The sequence below is a fragment of the Sapajus apella genome, unplaced genomic scaffold (genome assembly GCF_009761245.1).
Source record: "Sapajus apella isolate SASKATOON/1434 unplaced genomic scaffold, GSC_monkey_1.0 scaffold52, whole genome shotgun sequence".
NCBI lineage: Eukaryota > Metazoa > Chordata > Mammalia > Primates > Cebidae > Sapajus > Sapajus apella.
The window spans coordinates 15,962,379-15,983,168 of NW_022436992.1; the positions used below are offsets into that span (position 1 = coordinate 15,962,379).

The 20,790-nt window shown below is 45.0% G+C and overlaps 1 protein-coding gene across 1 annotated transcript in view; it reads right to left on the reverse strand.

The window, feature by feature from the left end:
• ACOXL (acyl-CoA oxidase like) overlaps positions 1-20,790 on the reverse strand; it is a 376,563-nt gene that overhangs the window by 67,826 nt on the left and 287,947 nt on the right. Inside the window, 1 exon segment of the mRNA XM_032243751.1 lies at positions 11,928-12,015. Coding sequence (XP_032099642.1) covers positions 11,928-12,015 — 88 coding nt within the window.

The window sequence follows — 20,790 nt, forward strand, 5'->3', positions numbered from 1 at the left end:
AACTCAAGGAAATAGTTGCACCTAGAATACATTTTATTATAACATGCTGTTTCAAATCAGGGGGAAGACGAAACAAACACACAATACTATTGTACTGATTTTCCTCTTCGAAATGTTGCTGGTCAAGTTTGGGCACCTGTCACTAAGTTAGCAGGTACAATTGACCCTGACCCATAACCTGCACCTGGGGCTGCAGTGCTCAGAAATCCTGTCTCAGAATGTTCTTTCAGCTTCTCTCTCAATCTTTGTGCCAGGACCCTGGGTAATAGGAGCCCTGCCTCTGAGGCTAAGCTTTAGAGGACCCTGCCCATGGGGCTACGGGGACTGCCCACCTGGAACCTGCACTCACTCCTCCAGGGACCAATACTCTGGTTTCCTGACCTTAAGCCTCTTTTCTTCAATGTGTTGTTGCCAGTGAGCCACACCACTGCCGTGTCTACTCTAGACCCGTGGGGTGACCAAGGGGCAGCCGATTGCAGGGGTGTGGACAGACCTCAAGTGTCTAGACCAGAGGATCTGCACGGTGTGGGGCAGAGCTGGAGGCGCAGTGAGAGAGAGGTGGGCTGAGGGGCTGCTTCTCACTGTGCTGCAGGGTTCACACAACTGCTAGGAGTCTGGGCATTCTAAATTCGAATCTGGCCTCCTGGATGAATGAAGTTACATTTGTCAGGGCAGGAGGGCAGAGTAGATTTTCTTCAACATGTGTAAGCTTGCTTTGTAATTCTGCCCTGGGCCCCACATGGGAGGGGCAGACTCCTGGTAGGGAAAGAAGACCTGGGACTAAAATACCAGGTTCACCCAGACCTCTTCAGCATCCAAGCCCTCTGTCCCTGGAAAGAGGAGATTGCACCAGCTGAGTCTTCAGTCTGGTAGCGGAATGTGGCTCTCACCTCAGGTACCTATAGTGAAGACGAGGAAGACAGCTTCCTCATAGGGGTGGCAGAAATGTGAAGGCCGACACCTACCCCTCCATGGACAGTTCCTCTGGAGGAGTTTGATGGCTGAGCACCTCTGGGAACCAGGTTTCTCCGGAGGCAGCAGCCTCCCTTAATGAGGCTTGCCTGGCACCAGGAGCAGCGGGCCCTGTGTCTCCTCACTAGCTTCTCCCTGGGAGCCTTGAGGGTCAGGCTCCCCAGTACCCATATCTGAGGCTCCTGGCCAGGGGCCCCTTATTGGTGACTCCTTCTCCACTGACTGCAGCAGGAGGTGGGACACTGCAGCCACTGTCCCTCAGACCTCTCCTTCCACTTGTGGGTGACAGCAGTGCTCTCAGCTCGTCACGCAGAGCTGTCTGCCACTCCAGACAGCTTCTGAAGTCCCCCACCCACCTCTTTTTCATAACACAACAGAGAAATGTTGAAAGAGAGAGAGAGAAACAAAAAGTCTCGTTTTGTAGAAAGAACTCTGGCTTTGTTTTCAGAATCAACATGGAGGGTTGACAGGGGTTTAACTTCTTGGCAATCAGCAGTCACGCTGCAGCCAGTCTCCTGCATGTTGAGATGTGGTGTGGGGGTGGAGCTGGCCCTCGGGGTACCTCCACAAGAGGGTGAGAGCCCTGCTCACTGCCCTGTCCTCCACCAAGCCTGTCCTGTCAGAGAGCACCTCTGTTCCAGAAAGTGGCAGAGCACAACACGTGTGGCCATCCTTCTCTGGCCCCACACCTGGGAGTGCACAGGAGCCAGCATGCATCTCTTCTCTGACAGACAAGCTCTTGGTTTATAACTAAGTCTCAACATGTTTTCTGCCTGGAACACTGGGATCTCAGCACTTCCCAAGGGACAGCCTCCTCCAGGATGGCGACAGGCCACTGCTTCTACAATGCCAATCCTCCTTTGGACCCCCACTGCCGCCACCTCTTTGCAGATCTTTGTCCCCTGACTTGCTGGTCACACCCACTTGTTTTGGTCTCCATCATCCACCCAGATCCACTCTGGAGCTCTTTCTCCAAAGCACCACGTCCCACGAAGTCAGGAAACTTTCCCTCCAGGGAGTCTGGGTGTGCCAGTCACTCTCCAGCTCCTTCCCTTCCTGGGCCACCTACTGCTGCTCAGCAGAGGCCAGCCTCCATGAAGCAGCAGCCAGCACTCCCCGTGACCCACCTGGCCCACTTTTCCAGGCTCGTTCTCTCAATGGTGTTTCTTGGCCTTTCTCCCAAACACCTTCTTTCTGACAAGGCAGGCCCCTTGTCACTCCCCGTTCAAGCCCTTCACTCACAGTGGTCGCCTGCTTTCCTGAATGGCAGAGCCCTTTCAGCTTGGGGAAAATGTGCCATTCACTCAGGAAGAGATGACAGCACAGCTCGTCTGGACCCCTTCTGGAACCCATGGACTCCCTGTGTGCAGGGGGCTGCCCTTCCGCGGGTGGACAGTGGCATGCACTCCCCTATTTGACATGGCCTTGGCTCACCATGGCCAAAGGCTGCCTCCTGCGGCCTGCTTCAGTCTTAGCCAAGAGCAAGGTTAGGGCCAGAGGCAGCAGCCACTGTTACCACTTCACTTCTCCAGTGTGGTCCCCAGCAGCCAGCGTGAGCCTCCCCATGGCCTGGCTCTGTCCCACCTGCAGATCCCCTTTCACCTGCACAGAAGGACAACTTTACTCAGCTGGAGGCCACCACCATCACCACTGTCCCATCAGCGGAGCAAGAGTCAACCAATTTTGGGAATCAAACAGCTGTGGCCTCTGGTGTCACACTTAAATTGGGAAGATAATGGATAGGACAGCTGCAATTGCCTCGGGTGTGGCATCGACCCTGTTTTCCACAGGGATTCACTCTCCTATTTAATACAGTGCTCAGGCTCAGGACCTGGATGTCAAAAGGCCTTGCCATCCTCTCTGCCATGTGCCCCTCTCGGCATCTGCATGGGTGAGCCCAGGTCACACATGCACCACACGCTCAAGCTGAGGTGGGCCCAGTTCTTTCTTTTCCACCTGGTGCCCAGAACCAGCACTTCCCTCATCACCCTTGGCTTTTCCTCCTACCTCACCCTTCACATGGAGGCCCTCCAGCCTCCTTTGCCCTCACACCTCCAGAACCCACCCCTCCACCCAGGCCTCCTGTTGTTGCTCCTCAGTTCCTGTCCTCAGAGCTGTTCACCTCCCCACCTGAAGACACCTTCCCAAAGCTTTTCCCCAGACTCCACACTGACAGTGGGAGTTGACAATGACAGCTACTGGCCTGGGCACTCAGGCCCTGTGGGACCCTGCCTTCACCCTCACATTGGCCCTATACCCTGACCACACCAAGCCAAAGCACTTTCCCGAATCACCCATGCATTCATGCCTCCCTCCTTGCTCTTCCATCTGTGCAGAATGTCCTTTCCACCTTCCTGATAGCTAAATCCTACCTGTCCTTCAAAAGGCAAAGTGTCAAATGCTGCTTGCCTCACTGGAACTTCATGGGGAGCTGCGTGGACCCTGCACCCCCTGCCCAACTTGTGTCTCTTCCGTGCTCTCTCAGGGCCTCCTAGTCCATGCCAGCTCTCATCTCACTTCTGACCAGTGCTCCTTGGGAGTAGGGGCTGTTTTGTACTGGACCTTTTATTCCTGGAGTGTAACACAGTCCCTGGCACATGGCAGGCCTTCAACAAATATGGAGCAAGAAGGCTGGATAAGGGAATGAAGGAAGGGTGTTCCACATCAGGACTGTTTCTGAAGGATAACAGTAGATGCCAGGTTTGGGAGGGGCAGCACCATCAGTTCAGTGTTTGTTTTTCCTGCAGCAGTAGGAGGCTGAGAGACGGAGCAAGCCGCCGCTTCTCCAGGGCCTTCTGCTGCATTGGTCCTGTGGTCTGAGGCAATACCTTGATTCTATTCTTTAGGACCAATGTGGTCTGCATGCTTCTTGCAAGAAGAAAGAACAGAGCAAACTGAGCTCAGCTGCCCACAGCTGCCACAGGTCCTATGCAGCTGGGACATCAGGCACCTCTGGTGTCAGGGCAGAACCTGGGTGTCTCCTTAAAATAGCACAACTACTAGAAAAACTCAACTGCATGCCCATGGCCTGGAATGGGCTTGCATAAAATTTATTTAGTCTTAAACTGCTTAGGATTGAAGAATGATTAAGATATGCACAAGGCAAGGAACTCTAATAACTATTCTACAAAGAAACTGGTTTACATACTGAGAAACAGCTGTTTTGAACATTTTTAAAAGCTGTTTTTTTTCTGCTATGTTATGTTTTCTAGACTAACCAATTTATGTGATTCATGCACTTTAATCTTCCAGCTCACAGAAAGAACTGGGTAGAAGCCATCTCTACTATAAGTCCTTTTTTGCTGCACTCCTGGACACAAAAGAATTTTCACCCATAATTATAAAAATCCATGAGAATTACTTTATTTTCCAGTTGGCCAATAAAGAGAGAACTTCTGAGTGATTTTCAGGAGCAAAAAAGAATTGCAAGAGATAGGTGCCACCAAGCTCTTCATACACTAATGTTATATAAAATTTCCCCACCAAGTATTCAATATCCATTTTCATATGCCAGAGCTGAGATTCTACATGTCAGTAGACAAAGGTGAAATACTGGTGAAAATCTCACTTTTGGTTACCTTGTGATCATTTTCCCCCTCTAACATTCTGTGCCACTTTAAGTAGATATCAAAACTTGTTAAATGATTACATCTCAGAGGATAAATGTTGCTTTTTTTTCTTTGTGGTTCTCATGTTTCTAAGTAAAAGCCATCATTTTCAAGTTAATAGAGCATTATGTTTTCTCTGCAAATAAAATCTCATAAGTCATAGGCAAAGAGAGAGGTAAATTCATAAAGAGGAGACAAAGCACTATTTTTCCTCCTGGCACTTGGGATCTATGATAGCTTAAAAATGATGTTTTTAACTCTGGTGATTTATCAAACTCGAGATTTCACAAAAGATAAACAGATGCATTGAAGAAAGAATACATCATCTTAATGCCTCATTTTGACACTTTTGGTATCTAAATAGCATGTATCTTAAAGATCTCCTCTCCAAAAACTCAATAGTTTCCATGATTTACACATTTAATTCTTGTTTTTAAGACACATTGAAATAAGAACATGCCAGGAGGCACCTTTAAAGAAAATGGCCACATTGAAACATACAGATTATTTATAGAAGAAAAACTGGAAGAGCTGAAAGAAACTCTGGTTGTCAACAGACAGTTGCTTTTTCTGTTTTTTTCTGTAGTTCATTTTGGTTTTTGTGTAGGTGGATCATGTGAGCTCAAAGGTTATTTGCTAAATGTTTTGTGAGATTAGAACATGTTGTCCTTTAAAACCTACATTTAAATTTATGTTTATTGCAAACATGTTTAACTTTACAATATGTGGTATGGAATAATATTTTTAAATACAAAATTATATCTAGAGTGTCTATGATAAGTCAAGAGTTCCTATGCTTCTATTTTTATTCACAGTTTAGAAGGTCTTATTCTCTGTCCTGTTCCCAGTGGAAAACTCACAAATACAGTATACTTGGTGCAAGACGTTTCTTTTTTTTACTTTTTGTGTTACTTTTGCCTATCAACTTGGGTACTAATGTAACCATATTTTGAAACTACTTAGATATTAGAAGATGTTAAATGAGCAGGGGATGTAGACTAGATCTCTGCAGTACATCATACGAGGTACAAATTTTTTTTTAAATCACAGAGTGCAAAACAAAAGAGCAAAAACACATTTAAAAAGTGGGAAGGGCTTATTTTATTTTATTTTTTCCTTCCAATGATGAGCTTCCAAATTCAGCTCCAACAAGCACTAGGAGCCCTGCAACATGGGCAGATGGTAACAGTCTGCTGCGATTTGAGTCCTCCTTCTGCCTCTTTTAATTGTGTGACCTTGGACAACTTAGTAACCTCTCTGTGCCTCAGTTTCCTCAGATGAAAGTTGAGGAGGCAGTGGGTCCTTCCTCACTGCCTATTGGGGGATTAGAGTTGCTCTTTCCCTAACATTTTGCACAGGGCCTCCTTTACGCTATATGGCCCTAGGGCTTTCACACATGTAATTTCATTTAATCCTCATAGAAACTCTGTGAAATAGAAAAAAATAAGAAGCATTGCTCAGAGGCAAACCCAGGAAGGTAGTAGGAAGCAGTACCTGCTAACTTTACTATAAATAAATACACAAAGAAAGACTTCCAAAAACTCAAGAACCCCAGAAATTCCGTTCTCTGGGATTCATCTGTGGGAAGGAAATACCTAAAGGATGGGGCTGAGGAGCTCCACCACCTGTCTGGGTAAAGCTGTAGGGTTAGCCGGCCCTGGGGGCAAAGTCAAAATGCCACAGCTTACTAGTGTATGACCCCGGGCAGTTGTTCACCCCTCCGAGCCTCAGTTTTCTCAGTGGGCTTTGCAAGGTTGTTGCGGAGATTAAACAAATTACAAGGGCCAAGCACTTGGTGAAACTTTAGCAAAGAGAAAATGCTCTATAGATGGAGACAGCTGTGGTGGCTGTGATGAGTACACAGATGGCTGCATGTTGGCCATCAGACTTGGCTCAAAGGGTGACATTTCATTAGCATCAGGTGAAATACAGCCACTAACTTCTGTTCTTGAGAGTCCTCCATAAAACACACATCACTGGGGTGTCAGAGTTTGTTTTTGCCTTTCTTCCCCATCTCTCCACTGCAACAGAGTCCTCGGGTCATTGGTGATAAAAACTACCCCAGAATTTGTCACTTCCTTCAAAGGAGAGTGAGTCAGTGAAGTCTCTAAAGACAGCTTTCCTCAGGGACAAGCTCAGAAGTTCAGGGGTATGACAGCACTTTTTCAGAAAACAGCATTTGGGGTCTTCTTAGGGCCCAGCTGACCCAAACCTGAAGTTCAACTACATGGCTGTGGGGAGATGGAGAAGCTCAAGAGGAAACCCCAGCATGATGACCAGTGGACACAACCTGCGGGATGTCAGAGGAGAGCTCTCCGCAGAGCTACTATCCTGCCGGGTGCTCTGCGTTCTTCAGCCTTCTCTTCCCATGTCTCTTGGCCAATGAGCCGTGACACTTGGCAAATTTTTGCATACTACAGTGCTTCCATGCAGTCAAATGTCCTCATGTTTTTTGTCTAAGAGCCCTCCTTGATATTAGCACAAGGAACCTCCATGTGCCTACTTCTGCCAGTCTCTGTTTCACCAGGCACATCCCTCGGACTTCCAATCGGCCACCACCTTCATCTCTCTCCCTCGAAGCAATACTGTGCTTGAGTGTAGTCAGGTGAGTTATCACTTTCGGGTTCCTCCATGTCCTGCCAGCTCCTGGATTTCCAGACCTTAAACTTCAGAGACCCAGTGTCCCTGAACTCCCTTGACTCCCCAGGCTGCTCCCGGCCATCACACGCTCTGTGAAATGGTGACCCTCAACTCCTAGGCTCACCTTTTGCCCACAGCCACTGCTCGTAGGCCTAAGATTCAGCCGTGTGATTGAGGTAGAGATGATGAAGCTAGGGGACATTCCTTCCCTTCCCCAATGTTGGGGCCTCTGAGATGCTGGGTCTACTGAGATCCAGCAGTGAATTCCATCTGCCTATTCTTGGCTCAACAGACCTTCTTACTGGCTTCCACTGCCCACATATTTAATGGGTGCTAGACAAAGACAGGGGCAGAAGCAGGAGCAGTGGTGCCCAAGGCTCCCTCCCTCCCTCAGGCCACTTGCGTGGGGCCATATGAGACTGCTCTAAAGCTAGACACACCAGCAGATGGGTGCTGGGGGAGAGGAAGGCACACAGGTGTCATAGCCAACTAGCATCTCTGGTCCTCCCACTCTTCCCCTCCCCTCCAGGCCTCCACCTCCAGAAGTCACAGAAAAACACCACAGAAACCCAATAGTCAAAGAATGAGAAGTGTTGACTTGCAACTTCTGGTTCTACCCCAACTCGGGTTTGTCCTCCACAATCTTGGGTTTAGTTGAGTAAAAGGGTGCACGTACCTAGATTTACACAGGACTAGTGGTTGATGTTGAGCATTTTGTTTATCTGAGCTCACATAATGTAATGCACATTCAAGGAGGTGGCAGGGATAATCCTATAATTTCCTAGAAGATGAATGCCAAAGCCAAAACTAAATCAAGGTGAATGTTGTTTATATAAAGAATAGCCCCAGCTGATCCCAGAAAGAATATTGGAACAAGCACTAATGGATAAAATACAGAAATAATGCTTTAATAATGCATGCGATCATGTTTTTATTAACAAAGAAAGTCTTGTTTCAAAACAAATATATCCTTGAGAGGAGTCTGAAATTAATCCCCAATAGGCAGAAATTCACATTATTATATATTCTAATTATAATTACAGCCTGCTCTTAATGTGAACATTCTAAATTATTAGTCACTTTGTTAAAAACCAGAAAGGGGACTTTCTGCTGCATAATGAAAACTACTCACAAGCTTCGAGAATGAGAAAAGCAAGAGACAATTCTGCACAGAGCTGGAAAGTGGTGGATGTAATTTCTCTACTAAAAGTGCCTCCTTTCTCCTTTTTTTGTTTACGATTGCTACAACCTTAGGGGTTCAGACAGCACCAACCTTCAGAACTGCTTTTTCTAGGGCCAGATAAAAATGTGTACCACAGAAAACTAACGATTTTTCGTTGTGGTACTTATATCCCACTACGGAAACCACTAGAGACTGCTTAATGCTTTTATTTCAAACATGGTTTTCCCTAGTCTTCAGGTGACAAATGGAGACAGATGTCAGAAGGCTTGTTTCCATTTGTTCCTAATAAAAATGGACAACTTCTGAGTTCATTGTCATCTGGGGTGACGTTAAGACTGTGCTTTAACAGACTGATCCTTCTCTTCCTTCCTATGCTCTCTTCCTTTGAAAGGCTTCAAAGGCGACATCCGGGTCTGGTCACTGAAGACAGATAGGCTCCTTATATTTTCTCCCATGCCCTGGAGGCCTCTGCCAGAGGGTAACATGCTATTTGAATGTAATGACATGCTGGTGAAATTTTACTGGCTAGTGTTATGTTCAGTGCATCCTTATCTTTAGGGCCTGTCCTGTATCTGTACAGACCTCCTCATTACAGATGGATTTCTCGATTTCAAAACATTCCTGGGCCTTCTAAAGGCTGTCATTAAACTAATTCTTATGATTTTTCTTCCATTACTTTATACTTCTAAGTCCTCTTTATCTGACACTGAACCTGAAGCCAATTTCCTGAAAATAATCATTTGTGCTACTGTGGTTATGCACCAATAAAAGGTTCAGAGTTTATCTGGATTTATTTTGTACTGTGGCATCATCAAATCCTTGATATTTCCTCCTGGTGTGAAGATCTCATACATTCAGACTTAATCTGTTTCATTTTCCTCTTTTTCTTCACTTTAAGGAACAAGGTTGAAATGTTCTACTTTGGTGATAACTAAGGTTTTCATAGAGTAGTGATCAGCAGTAACAAAAAGGTTTTATTAAACACTAACAATGAGCCAGATACAAAGGTAAGAGCTTTGGGGCGTTGTGCCCATGAGGTAAATATGTTCTCTACATTTTGTAAATGAGGAAAAAACTGAAACTTAGAGAGGGTGTGTAACTCACTCACAGTCACACATCTGACAGAAGTAAAGCCAGGATCAGAACCCGGTGACCTGACTCCAGAGCCCACATCCTCAGTCCTCACTAAGCTCCATTATGCTCTCAGCAACCTGGCTGTGCAGCCTGAACTATCATGTTTCTAAGGTGAAGTTAATTGTGGAGTGATTCTTTGACTTCCTCCTCCCTTTTCAAACATAATCACTTCTCTGAATGTTTAGAAGGTTTTTACCTGGAGCCCATATAGTTCATTCTCATGTCCCTGGAAGGATGATATTTGTGGTCAGTACACAAGGGCCCAGAGGGAGGAGCTTGGGCCAAAACACCCCTGAGAGTGAAACCAGCATGAGTCTACTCACAGTGAATGAGAAGGCCCGAGACACACTCGCCTTCAATCAGCGTGTCTCGAGTGCTGTTTCATGCCCCAGACATGTTTCAGCCTGATCAGCAAATCTGAAGAAATAACCCGCCAACAGAAGAAGCATGGTTTACAATAATTTCTTAAAGGAGTGAGGTTGATGCTGTGTGCATCAAGATACTCCAGGGAAGTACACACCCTCCGAGCTCCAGGGTCTGGAGCAGGTCACAGGGGTCACTCAGATCTCCAGTCAGGCCTGAGGGCATGAGCTGTCCTGATAGTGTGACCTGCTGCAACCTCCTAATTATAATTGAATTCTATCTGAAGATATGCCCGTAGAACAGATAGGGCATGTACTGATGCCCTGGTGTTGGATTTTATTTCTGATGAATAAACTGGCATTCAGATTTATATACTACTTACTTTTGAGTTCAATTAAGATAAGTCAGTTTCCTTAAGCCTAGTATACTGTGGGTGGGCAATAAATTAAAATTTTTGAGTCTGTAAATGAGGGAACCCAATCCTGTGCCTTCGTGACCCATAGGGGAGGGAAACTTTCACCCTGTCCCTGATGCTCCTGGTCCCTCTCCTTGCTTCCCTCCATGTCCCAGGAAGCAGAAAGTGGAACTCAATCAGAATCAGGAAGGCTAATGTGGTCATGGCCATTGCAGAGTGTGGTCACTGTGTGAAGAGACCAGTCGCTGGGGCGGTAGTCCCGTGAACCCCCTGCTTCCCGTCCCTATGAGAAACCTGTGCTCTCAGCACATTTACTCCAGAGCCCTCTGTTAGGAGGCTCATCCAAAGGTGCAAGGTCCCAAGAGCTGGTCCTTAGAAGGAAGGAAGAAGCTGGGCTCAGTCTGAGCCCAAACCACCCATTTCAATCCAGCTCTGATCAGTGCTCTTAGAAAGGCTCCCATACCTTCCTGCATCTATAGTCACATGGCACTGAATCACAGGCACTTTTGGGACCTCCCAGTTAGGGAGGAAGGGGGATGGCGAGGCTGGGAAGTTGTGTTGGATACAGGCACGTTCCTAGGTTCCTGGCCATAACACCTGCCCTGACCCCACTGAGGAGCCCCCATCTCCACCCCATGAGATGGAGCCAGAGATGCAAGCTGTGGAGAGACCAAACCCAGCCCTCCCAGGGCCAGCAGAGACTCAGTGTGCTGAAAATCCCATAAAGCTATCAACTCGGCGAATGCCTGGCCTTTCTCTTTTAACACTTTCCCCCCACGCAATCAGGACATGATGATAAACAAAAAGAGGATTCTTGAAATTAAACAATAATTTCAATGATAAGCTGTCATGAATCTCACTTGGTTTTAAGTGTTTCATTTTATTTTGCTATTTTGGTCTACTGAAGCCAAAATGAATATTCAAGTTTCTCGGTCTCACCATTATTGTCATTTGGGGCTGGATAATTTTTGGTTGCAGGGCAGTGCCCTGTGCCCTGTAGGATGTTCAGCAGCATCCCTGGCCTCCATCCACTACACACCAGTGGCACTGCCCCTTTCAGTGTGACAACCAAAAATGTCTCTAAACATTGCCAAGTATCCAAACATTGCAAAATCGCCCCTGGTTGAGAACCACTGCTTTAGAAGGTTGACCCAGTTTCCTGCTAATCTGAGGATTAGGTTTAAGTAATTCTGGTACTTAAAATTCTTCAGGCAGGGCCCCTGTTAAAACGCCCTCACTTTATCTGTGTGCACACCCCTCCCATTTAGGAATGAGATCGTGGTCGGGCAGAGGGCCACTTCTAAGGGCCAGGCGTTTTGCCAACTGGCTCCTCTCAAGTGCTGTGTGTGATTGTCAGGTTGTGTTAAGTGAGCGGTTCCCAACTGGTTTAGCATCAGGCTTTGAGGGTGTCATATGGTCAGTGTTTCTAGTAAGCTGAAAGTTGATTTACCACAAGCTTCACATCTCTGTAAGTCATTTGGGGCCCTGTATTCAACACAAAGACTGTCCTTTCCCTGTGTGTGGGGACTGTCCTTTCCCTGCAGAGCTGTCTCCAGGGACCTGCAGACCCCTGAGTTATTCAATTACAAATATTCAACAGGAACCAACTGACCTCGGTGAGTGTGTGCCAGAGACAGAGAAGCCACGTGGTGCAGACATGAGTTCCAGGCATGGAAAAACTCCTCCTTCTTGGTCATCACCTGTCCAATCGACAGAAGAAAAATCACCACTGAGGATACTGTGACAGAGTCTAACTTAGTAGCAAGACAGATGGCAAATATCCAAATGTTCAGTACAACATTAAGCATGGACACAGTGCAGAACCTTCCGTAGGCTGGCCTCTGTGACCTGCAAAAACTGCTTGTTAGATGAATAAATGTCATATGTGTAGAGCAAGTCCTGTTTCCATGCTTACATTAATTTATACTAATGGAGGTCACAAGTTAGAGAAACACGTGAAGGGGAGAACGCATCACAGATCAAGTGAGGCTGTCCTGATTGGGTCACTTACTGCTTGAATAATTCAAAATACCAGAGCGAACTGCTTGAGTCTAATCCTCAACATAACCAGCCCACCTTCCCTCTTTCCTTCCTTTGCAGTCAGGAGTTTCCATTTGTTTCCAAAGCATTTCGTGAACATCTTCTATGTCTCAAGAATTGGCACCGGGTAGCCGCCATGTTTGATGTACGTGAGGAATTAACATAAACCCGGAGACAGGATCCACAATGAAGGGATGTCATTTATGCATCTGACAAATAGCTTTTCTGCATCTACTCTGTGTGAGATGCTCTTTCAATCACTCTAATGAAGGGAGTCTTATTTCTTTGCTTTGTGTTTTAGTTGAAGGCAAGTGAGGAAACATTAATATAACTGGAGTAAAATGAGAATGAAGAAGATGCAGAGAACAGAAAGATACCGAACCACAAACTATAATTACAGTCATTTAGGAGGAGCTGAAGGCCTCAGATTCTTTTCTGACCAGAGAGGAGAGTTAAATGTGGCCTGTAAGACTTTTCTTTGTTCCTTCTTGCCTTTTTTTACTTTGAAAACCGCATGGGTTTAATATTTAAACTCTTAGCTTTTTTTTTTTTTTTTTTTTTTGCTCAAGGAAATAACTCAAAAAGAAAGTTACAGTCAATGTATCTGCTTCTCATCTGTACTAAACTCACACCCTGATGGGTTCTCTCAGTTAAATAATGGCCTGCTTCCCTGTAGCTCTGTAGTTTCTGCAGGGCCCAGAGATCCACATGTAAAATCCCTCCTACAACACAGTGCTTTGTGCTCTGGTGGAAAAACAGCGCTGCCGAAAGCCTCTACCCATGTATAATTCAGCAACATCACCTGGGGCTGCAGGCACAGTGTGGAGGACAATGTCATGGGCGCCTCGGGTTCCACACCTAGCTGGGACATCTCATGACAATCGAGGGAAAGGATAATGTCTGCTCCCTGAATCAATATCTCTCTGCACTGGTGTCACAATTACAACTGAAAGGGTGTGGCGCATGCATGCAACTCTCAGGGAACAGCCTGAGAACACCTTGGCAGGGGGAGGACAAAAGCTAGCTAGACACTCCTGGAAGTTCTGGAAGGAGATGCTGAAGCTCTACTCATCCCACTGTAAAGGACACCATGAGGAAATCCCAATTAATATGGTTTAATCTCCTAATCATGCACCAAATATCCCCCACCATTGCATGGGCAGCAGAGAAGAATAAAACACTGTGCTGATGTGTACAAATAGAATCAAAGGCACTTTTTAATTAGTTTTTTTAACTCAATGTGTAGAGTAAGTTTTTCATTGGCCTGATCAAAAGAAAACCAGGGACAGACAATTAGCTGTACAATGCCTGAAGAAGGGACTTCAGTTGGGAAACCTTGCCAAAAGTCCTGTGCAGAGCTTGCTGTGACTGCGCTCCTCAAAGAGTATGAGGAAAAAGGGGAAAAAAAAAAAAAAAACAAGTTCAAGTGAAGAGGAAAGCCCCCTTGAAGCCCTGCCAGCCAGCTCCTAAGTGCTTTTCCTTATATGTCAATATCTTGGTGCTCCTGTATGACATTGGAGCAGGCCAAGTGCAACCTCAACCCTGCTGGCAGGAGGCTCCCTGGCCCCACCTTCAGACCCACTCCAGGCAGGAAGGAGAGCACCCAGGTCTTGGGGCATGCTGATGGAAAGGCAACATTCCTAGAACAGGAAACCAACTGACTGAGAAGCTTCTGTCCCCTTGAATTAGAATTGATTTGTAGGAAATAAGAGGCTAGAGCCAACTGGGGGCTTCACAGTGGTCCTCACACCCAATGGACTGATGGAGCGGCGTAGGCTTTACACACCATTCTGTTGTCTAGTAGTCAAAATGAACACATCAGAAGGTCAAATTCTGGCTTGGCCTCCAAGTACAGAGACAGCATTAACTTCGAGAGTAGCGTTGGCAACCATTACAACCCTCTAATTGCCCATGCAATGCACAAGATTTTAAAATATGTGTATTATACAAACAATATTGTAAAACAGTAGAAATCGACCCTCTCATCTTAAAAAACCTTAATACGAAGTTCCAGAAGAGGAATAAAAAAATGATATAGTTGTTCTTTGCTTCAGACAGTAAGCCTGCTACTGAAAATCTGCATGTAAATATGGCCTTATGCAAACTAAGTCCTCCTTAAAAATGCACCAGAAAACAGGCTGTGTTTTAAGCACTTAATTGTATTTGCTCATTAAGTCTTCAGAAGCTGTGGCAGTAGATTTTATTAAGATCTTCATTTTATAGGTAGGAAATTGCAACACAGAAATGTTCAGTAACTTGCCCAGGGTTGCAGAGCTGAGTTGGAACAGGGCACCCAGGCCTCTGAGCCCACATCCCTAACCATGGGCTACACTGCCTCCCAATGGACTGAGAGTGAGTTAGTTCCCTGGCAAAACCTGCCCCTCCGAAGCATGCTGTTTATAAAGATGCATGATCACACATGGTCACATTTAATATCAACAACATCCCATACTTAACTCTTTGAATAAAAAGATATGCCTGTGTCCAGATAAAGCATCACACAGATAAGACACAGAGCTGAATGCATAAAGAAGTACCTTCTCCATATCCATTTACCCTTCTTTTCCTAAAAAGCCTCAAATAGATTTGGGCAGCAATATAGCCCATTAAAAACACTTTCCTGCAGAGGATCTGCAAAAAAATCTCAGCTAACATCATACTTAAAGGTAAAAGATTGAGTGCTTTCCCCCTAAGCTCAAGAAGAAGATGAGGGTCTGTTACCAGCATTTCTTTTCAATACTGAAATGGAGACTCTAGCCAGGGCAGTAAGACAAGAAAAGGAAATTAAAGGCAGAGATTAAAAAGGAATAGGTAGGCTAGGTACAGTGGCTCAAGCCTATAAACCCAGCACTTAGGGAGGTCAAAGAGCTCAGAGGGCTGAAGTGGGAGGATTGCTTGAGCCTGAGTATACTGAGCCATGATCATGCCATTGCACTCTAGCCTGGGTAACACAGTGAGTCCCTGTCTCAAAAAAACTCCAAAACAAACAAAAAGAAGTAAAACTGACTTCATTCAAAAAGATATGATTGTCTACGTAGAAAAATCTTAAGAAATACTTATTTATTTATTTATTTTTGAGACGGGGTCTCACTCCTGTCACCCAGGCTCAACTGCAGTGGTGTGGTCATGGCTCACTACAGCCTTAATCTCCTGGGCTCAAGCAAACCTCCCAACCTCAGCGTCCCGAGTAGCTGGGACTACAGGTGCACAACACCATGCGTGGCTAACTCTTGAATTTTCAGTAGAGACAGGGTCTTGCTGTGTTGCTGGAGCTGGTCTCAAACTCCTGGGCTCAAGTGATCTGCTAGCTTTGGCCTCCCAAAGTTGCTGGGATTATAGTTGTGAGCCACTGCACCCAGCCTAAGAAATATATAACAAAGCTGTTAGAGAAATCAGAGCACAGAAGAGCCAAGGTGACATCATTTTAAAATAAACTCCATCTTAAAACTAGCAGGGACATTCCTTGCCAGTCACAAACCACAGTCATAAGATGTTTACAGTTGAGAAAACAGCTTAAATGTACCTGAAAGGACACAATCTTACAATGGAAAGTCCAGATGTCTCAATATCCATAACAATATTTGATTTAAAGATAATTATATTTATGCTTTGATGTACTTATTCACTAAAAACACAAGGATAATTTTCTTTAAATCAACAGAATAGTAAATTTTGCCATGCCGTCAGCCCACTCACACGTAGACATAGCTTAGCTTAGCCTTTACAAAGATAAGACCCCTATATAAGAAGAGTATAAAACTAAGATGGGCTGGGCATGGTGGCTCATGCCTATAATCCCAGCACTTTGGGAGGCTGAGGTGAGTGGATCACTTGAGCCCAGGAGTTCAAAACCAGCCTGGGCAACATGGTGAAACCCTATCTCTACAAAAAATACAAAAATTATCCGGGCATGGTAGTGCATGCCTGTAGTCCCAGCTACTCAGGAGGCAGAAGTGAAAGTATCACCTGGCCTGGGAGGGTCAAGGTGCAGTGAGCTATGATCACATTACTGCAGTCCAGCCTAAACAACAGAGGGAGACCTTATCTCACACTCACTCACACACACACACACACACACACACACACACACACCACCACCACCACCAACAAAAAACAAAGATAGCACACTCCTCTTGCTTTCTGAGGATGCCTTATTCTGAAACTGAGTAGATTTCAATTAATGGTCTCTTCTGTGAGGCACTGTGATTTGCCTTGAATTCCTTTCTGCACAATCCAAGAACCCAAACCATTTTCTGTCAACAAAGCTACTGAAACTACTGATTTAAACAAAGGCCCAAAGTACAAGATTGATATACAAAAATACATTATAAAATGTATTTTATAAAGTGCAAGATCTATACATGAAAATGAAAAGATATACAAAAATACATTATAAAATGTATTTTATAAAGTGCAAGATCTATACATGAAAATGAAAAGATCTTGCGGAAAAAAATTTTTAAAAGACCACTTAAAGAAAGGAGAACTGTATACTGCGTTCACAGGCCAGAGAACGCAATATTGCTAAGAGGTCACTTCTCCCCATATTGATCTATAAATGCAACACAATGCCAATCAAAATGCACACCAGCAGACTTTATTTTGTGTGTGTATGGTAGAACTGTACAAGCTAATTAGAAAATTTGTATGAGAGTACAGAGGACCTAGAATAGTCAAAACCATTTTGAGAAAAGAAGCGTTGGAGGATTCATACTGCCTGATTTTAAGGCTTACTATAAAGCTATAGTAAACACAATGGTATGGTATCGGGGTAAGGATAGAAACACAGGTGAATAGAACAAAGTAGGTAGTTCAGAAATGGAGCCACATGTGTATGGTCTACTGATTTTCTACAAAGGTACCAAGGTAATTGAATGAGGGAATAACAATCTTTTCAACAAATGGCACTAAAACAATTGAACATCCATATGAAATAACAAAGAAATAAATGAACCTTATCCCTTACTTCATACCATATATAAAAGTTAGCCCAAAGTGAATCATGGACCTAAATGCAAACACTAAATCTACAAAGTTTCTACATGAAAACATGGAAAGTCTTAGTGACCTTGGTATAGATTTTGTGAGATAAGACACAAATTTTGAATTCTTTTGAAATTTAAAAATCTGATTTTTAAATACACTATTAAAAAAATGGAAAGGCAGGTAATGGATTAGGCAAAAATATGTGCAATCTCATATAATAAAGGATTGCTGTACAGAATTTATGAAGACATCTACAACTCAGTAGTAGGAAAACAAAAACCAGTTTGATAGATAGGCAAAAAATCTGAACAAACACTTCATCAAAGAAGATAAAATGAATGGCAAATAAACACATGAAAAAGATCTGAGAAATGCAAATTAAGAGCACAATGAGAAGGCACCACACACCCACTAACATAGCTAAAGTGAGTAAGACTTGCAAAAGGGAGAATTGGTGAGAATGTGGAGCAACTCAAAATCATCACTGGTAGGAGTGTAAAATGTACAGCCACTTTAGAAACAGCTGAGCAATTCCTGATAAAGTTAAACCTATACGTACAGAAGAACCTAGCTATTCAACCCCTCGGTATTTACACTAGATAAATAAAAACATATGTCCACATAAAGTTGAATATAAAATTGTTCACAGAAGCTTCATTCATAATAGCCAAAATGGCTGGAATCAGTGCATATATCTAACCATCTGGTTAATGGGTAAACAATGGTATACATCTACACAAAGGAGTGCCACTTCACAATAAAGAGGAACAAACCCATGCCAGTCCATTTCTATTAAATTATAAAAAAGGCAAATTTGCAATGAAAGAAAGATAAGTAGTTTCCAGGAGGTGGGGATGGGGGAAGGGACTGGCTGCAAAGTTGCACAAAGGAACTTTGTGGGTGACAGAAATGTCCTACATCCAGATACTGGTGGTGGTTATATGACATATGCATTTGTCAAAACTGATTAATTGTATATTTAAAATTGGTTAATTTTAATTCATTTAAATTACATATATGTTATACATTTATATATTATACAATTTTTATATATAAAAATTATTTTTTTTTTTGAAAAAGAAAGCTCACCTCCCCATACTCTAGCTGCTTTGGTTAGACATGTAACCTCTCTGGCCAATGAGAATAGGCAGTTGTCTACTGGGCAGTCCTTCTGTAAAAGCTACTGTTTTCCTAATAACAAGATACTGCATTTTTTCTTTGTCCTTTCTGCACCTACCTGCCTGGAACTCAGCCACCTTGTGACCTTGGGAACAGTTTTACAGGCTGCACTATGGAGGTATATTGGTTCCCTGAGGCTGCTGTAACTCCTACCACAATCCTGGTGGCTAAAAACAGAAATGTATTGTCTCGCAGTTCTGAAGGCTAGAAGTCTGAAATTAAGGTGTCAGCAGGGCTATGCCACCTCTGAAGGCTCTTTCCTTCCTCTTCCAGCCTCTCGAGGTTGTCAGCAGTCTCCAGCATTCCTTGGCTTGCAGCTGCTTCATTCTCATCACTGCCTCTACCAGCATAAGGCTTTCTTCCCTGAGCCTTTGCTCTTTTTCTTATAAGGACAGCAGTCATATTGTGTTAAAGGCTACCCTACTCCAGGGTGACCTCGTCTTAACTTGATTCCATCTGCAAAGACCCTGTTTTCAACAGGGTCACATTCACAAGTACGGGGGTTAGGACTTGAACATATCTTTTTCGAGGACAGAATTCAATCTACAACCTGGAGACAGAGAGGACAGACAGTAAGAGTCCCGTCCCTACTTTGTCATGGAGCCTCAGGGTGAGCCCTGGGCTAGCTATGTCTTCTCATTAGGGAGAACAGCAAGCTCCTATTTATTTAAACCACTGCAGTCAAGCACTTTAGCTGATATATTCTTCCTTCGCTAATTATTGAAGGAGATCACAGTCCCTCCTTGGCCTGTTCAACAGGAGGCCAGGGTGCCCAGCACTGGCAAAATGCTGGGCCTGAGGTGGCAGTTCACTGACTGAGGGCTCAGATCGTCCTTGCCAGGTTCTCTTGGCCCAGCCACATCCCTTCCACCATCACAACCTAGGACTGTCACTCCTTTGTCTGCTAAATCTTGGGTGTCCTCGTCCTTCTTCAAGCACACCATTTTAAGGCCCCTGCAGTGGCTTCCCCAGCTGCAACAGCCTCAGTTTCCCTGTCTGGCCTATGTCTTCCTCCAGCACTGTGTTCTGTGCCCACTCTGCCCTCCACCATGCTGAGGGGCTCAGTATCTCTCTTGGCAATTATCCTCCATCCTTCTCCATACCCAGGACCACCTAAAACTCAGCACCATGCTCTGCATCTCACTGTTAATTCCCATGGGCCCCTCCTCCCACACATCCCCACACCCATCTGGACCCAGAGATGGCCCCTTCCTCACGCCAGACTTCCAACCCAATACCTCGCCCAAGAGCTACAGATGTCTCCCTGGACATTCCATTTTTTTAATTAAAACAGGATGAGCAGAAACCTGAGGGAGTGCACGATCCTCTGCAGAATGCATCAAGCCTTTTCAGTGCCAACATTTCTGCATTCACGTTCTAAGTTCTTCAGGCTCCTGCCCTAGGCAGCGTTTAAAACATTCCTCCCCTTGTACTTAGCCCCAGATTCATTTCTATGTCCTTAGAATTATTTGACTGTGTTTATTCCTAAATCTCTCCTTTCCCCTCTCATCTCCCTGTGCATAGAGGTGGCATCAGCAGGAAAGAGTCCAGTCCTGATCAATAACTGCATTCCCACCTGGCAGACAGAAGGGCGTCTTTGCACTTGGATGTCAGCTACGACACACATCAGGTGCTGGCCCTCTTACATTATGCCCATCAGATACGGAGTTCAACAACAGATATGGACTGTGCACCTACACTAAAATATTGTTATAGATAAGTAGGTCAACACGATGATTGCTTCCCCACTTTCTGTTCTTGGGGGTGAGCCCTGGACTGCCCAGCCAGTAACCACCTCGCAGAGTCATGGGAAATGTCACAAGCCAGATCTTCCCAGGGCACAAAGTCTGGTTTTTTTTTGTGGTTGTTTCTCCTTCTCATTTTCTTCTCTTTCCTTTCTGTAGTAAGTGTTGCCTGTGGCCTGGGCTTCCACCATGGTCACCTCCAGCACAGTGACACCTGGCCTCGCCTCCCTCTGCTGCAGGCCCCTGGGAGCCCTCTCTGCCTTCTGGTTGGCTCTGGCTGGGAGGCCTGGGGTTCCCTGGGAGTCCTGCTCATACCGCTCTGTGACTGCACTGGCTGATGTGGGAAGAACACAAGGCTGCCTTCCTCAGAGTCCCCAGAAGCACCACCAGGTGGAATTGCTTGCCTCAGGGGTATCCTGACAGATGTAATCCCACCCCTGCCTGCACCAGGGTCAGGAAGGGACCATCCCTCATCTGCTCAGCCCCATCTCTGCCTTCCTGTCTCTCTTCCTGTTTGACTTTCTT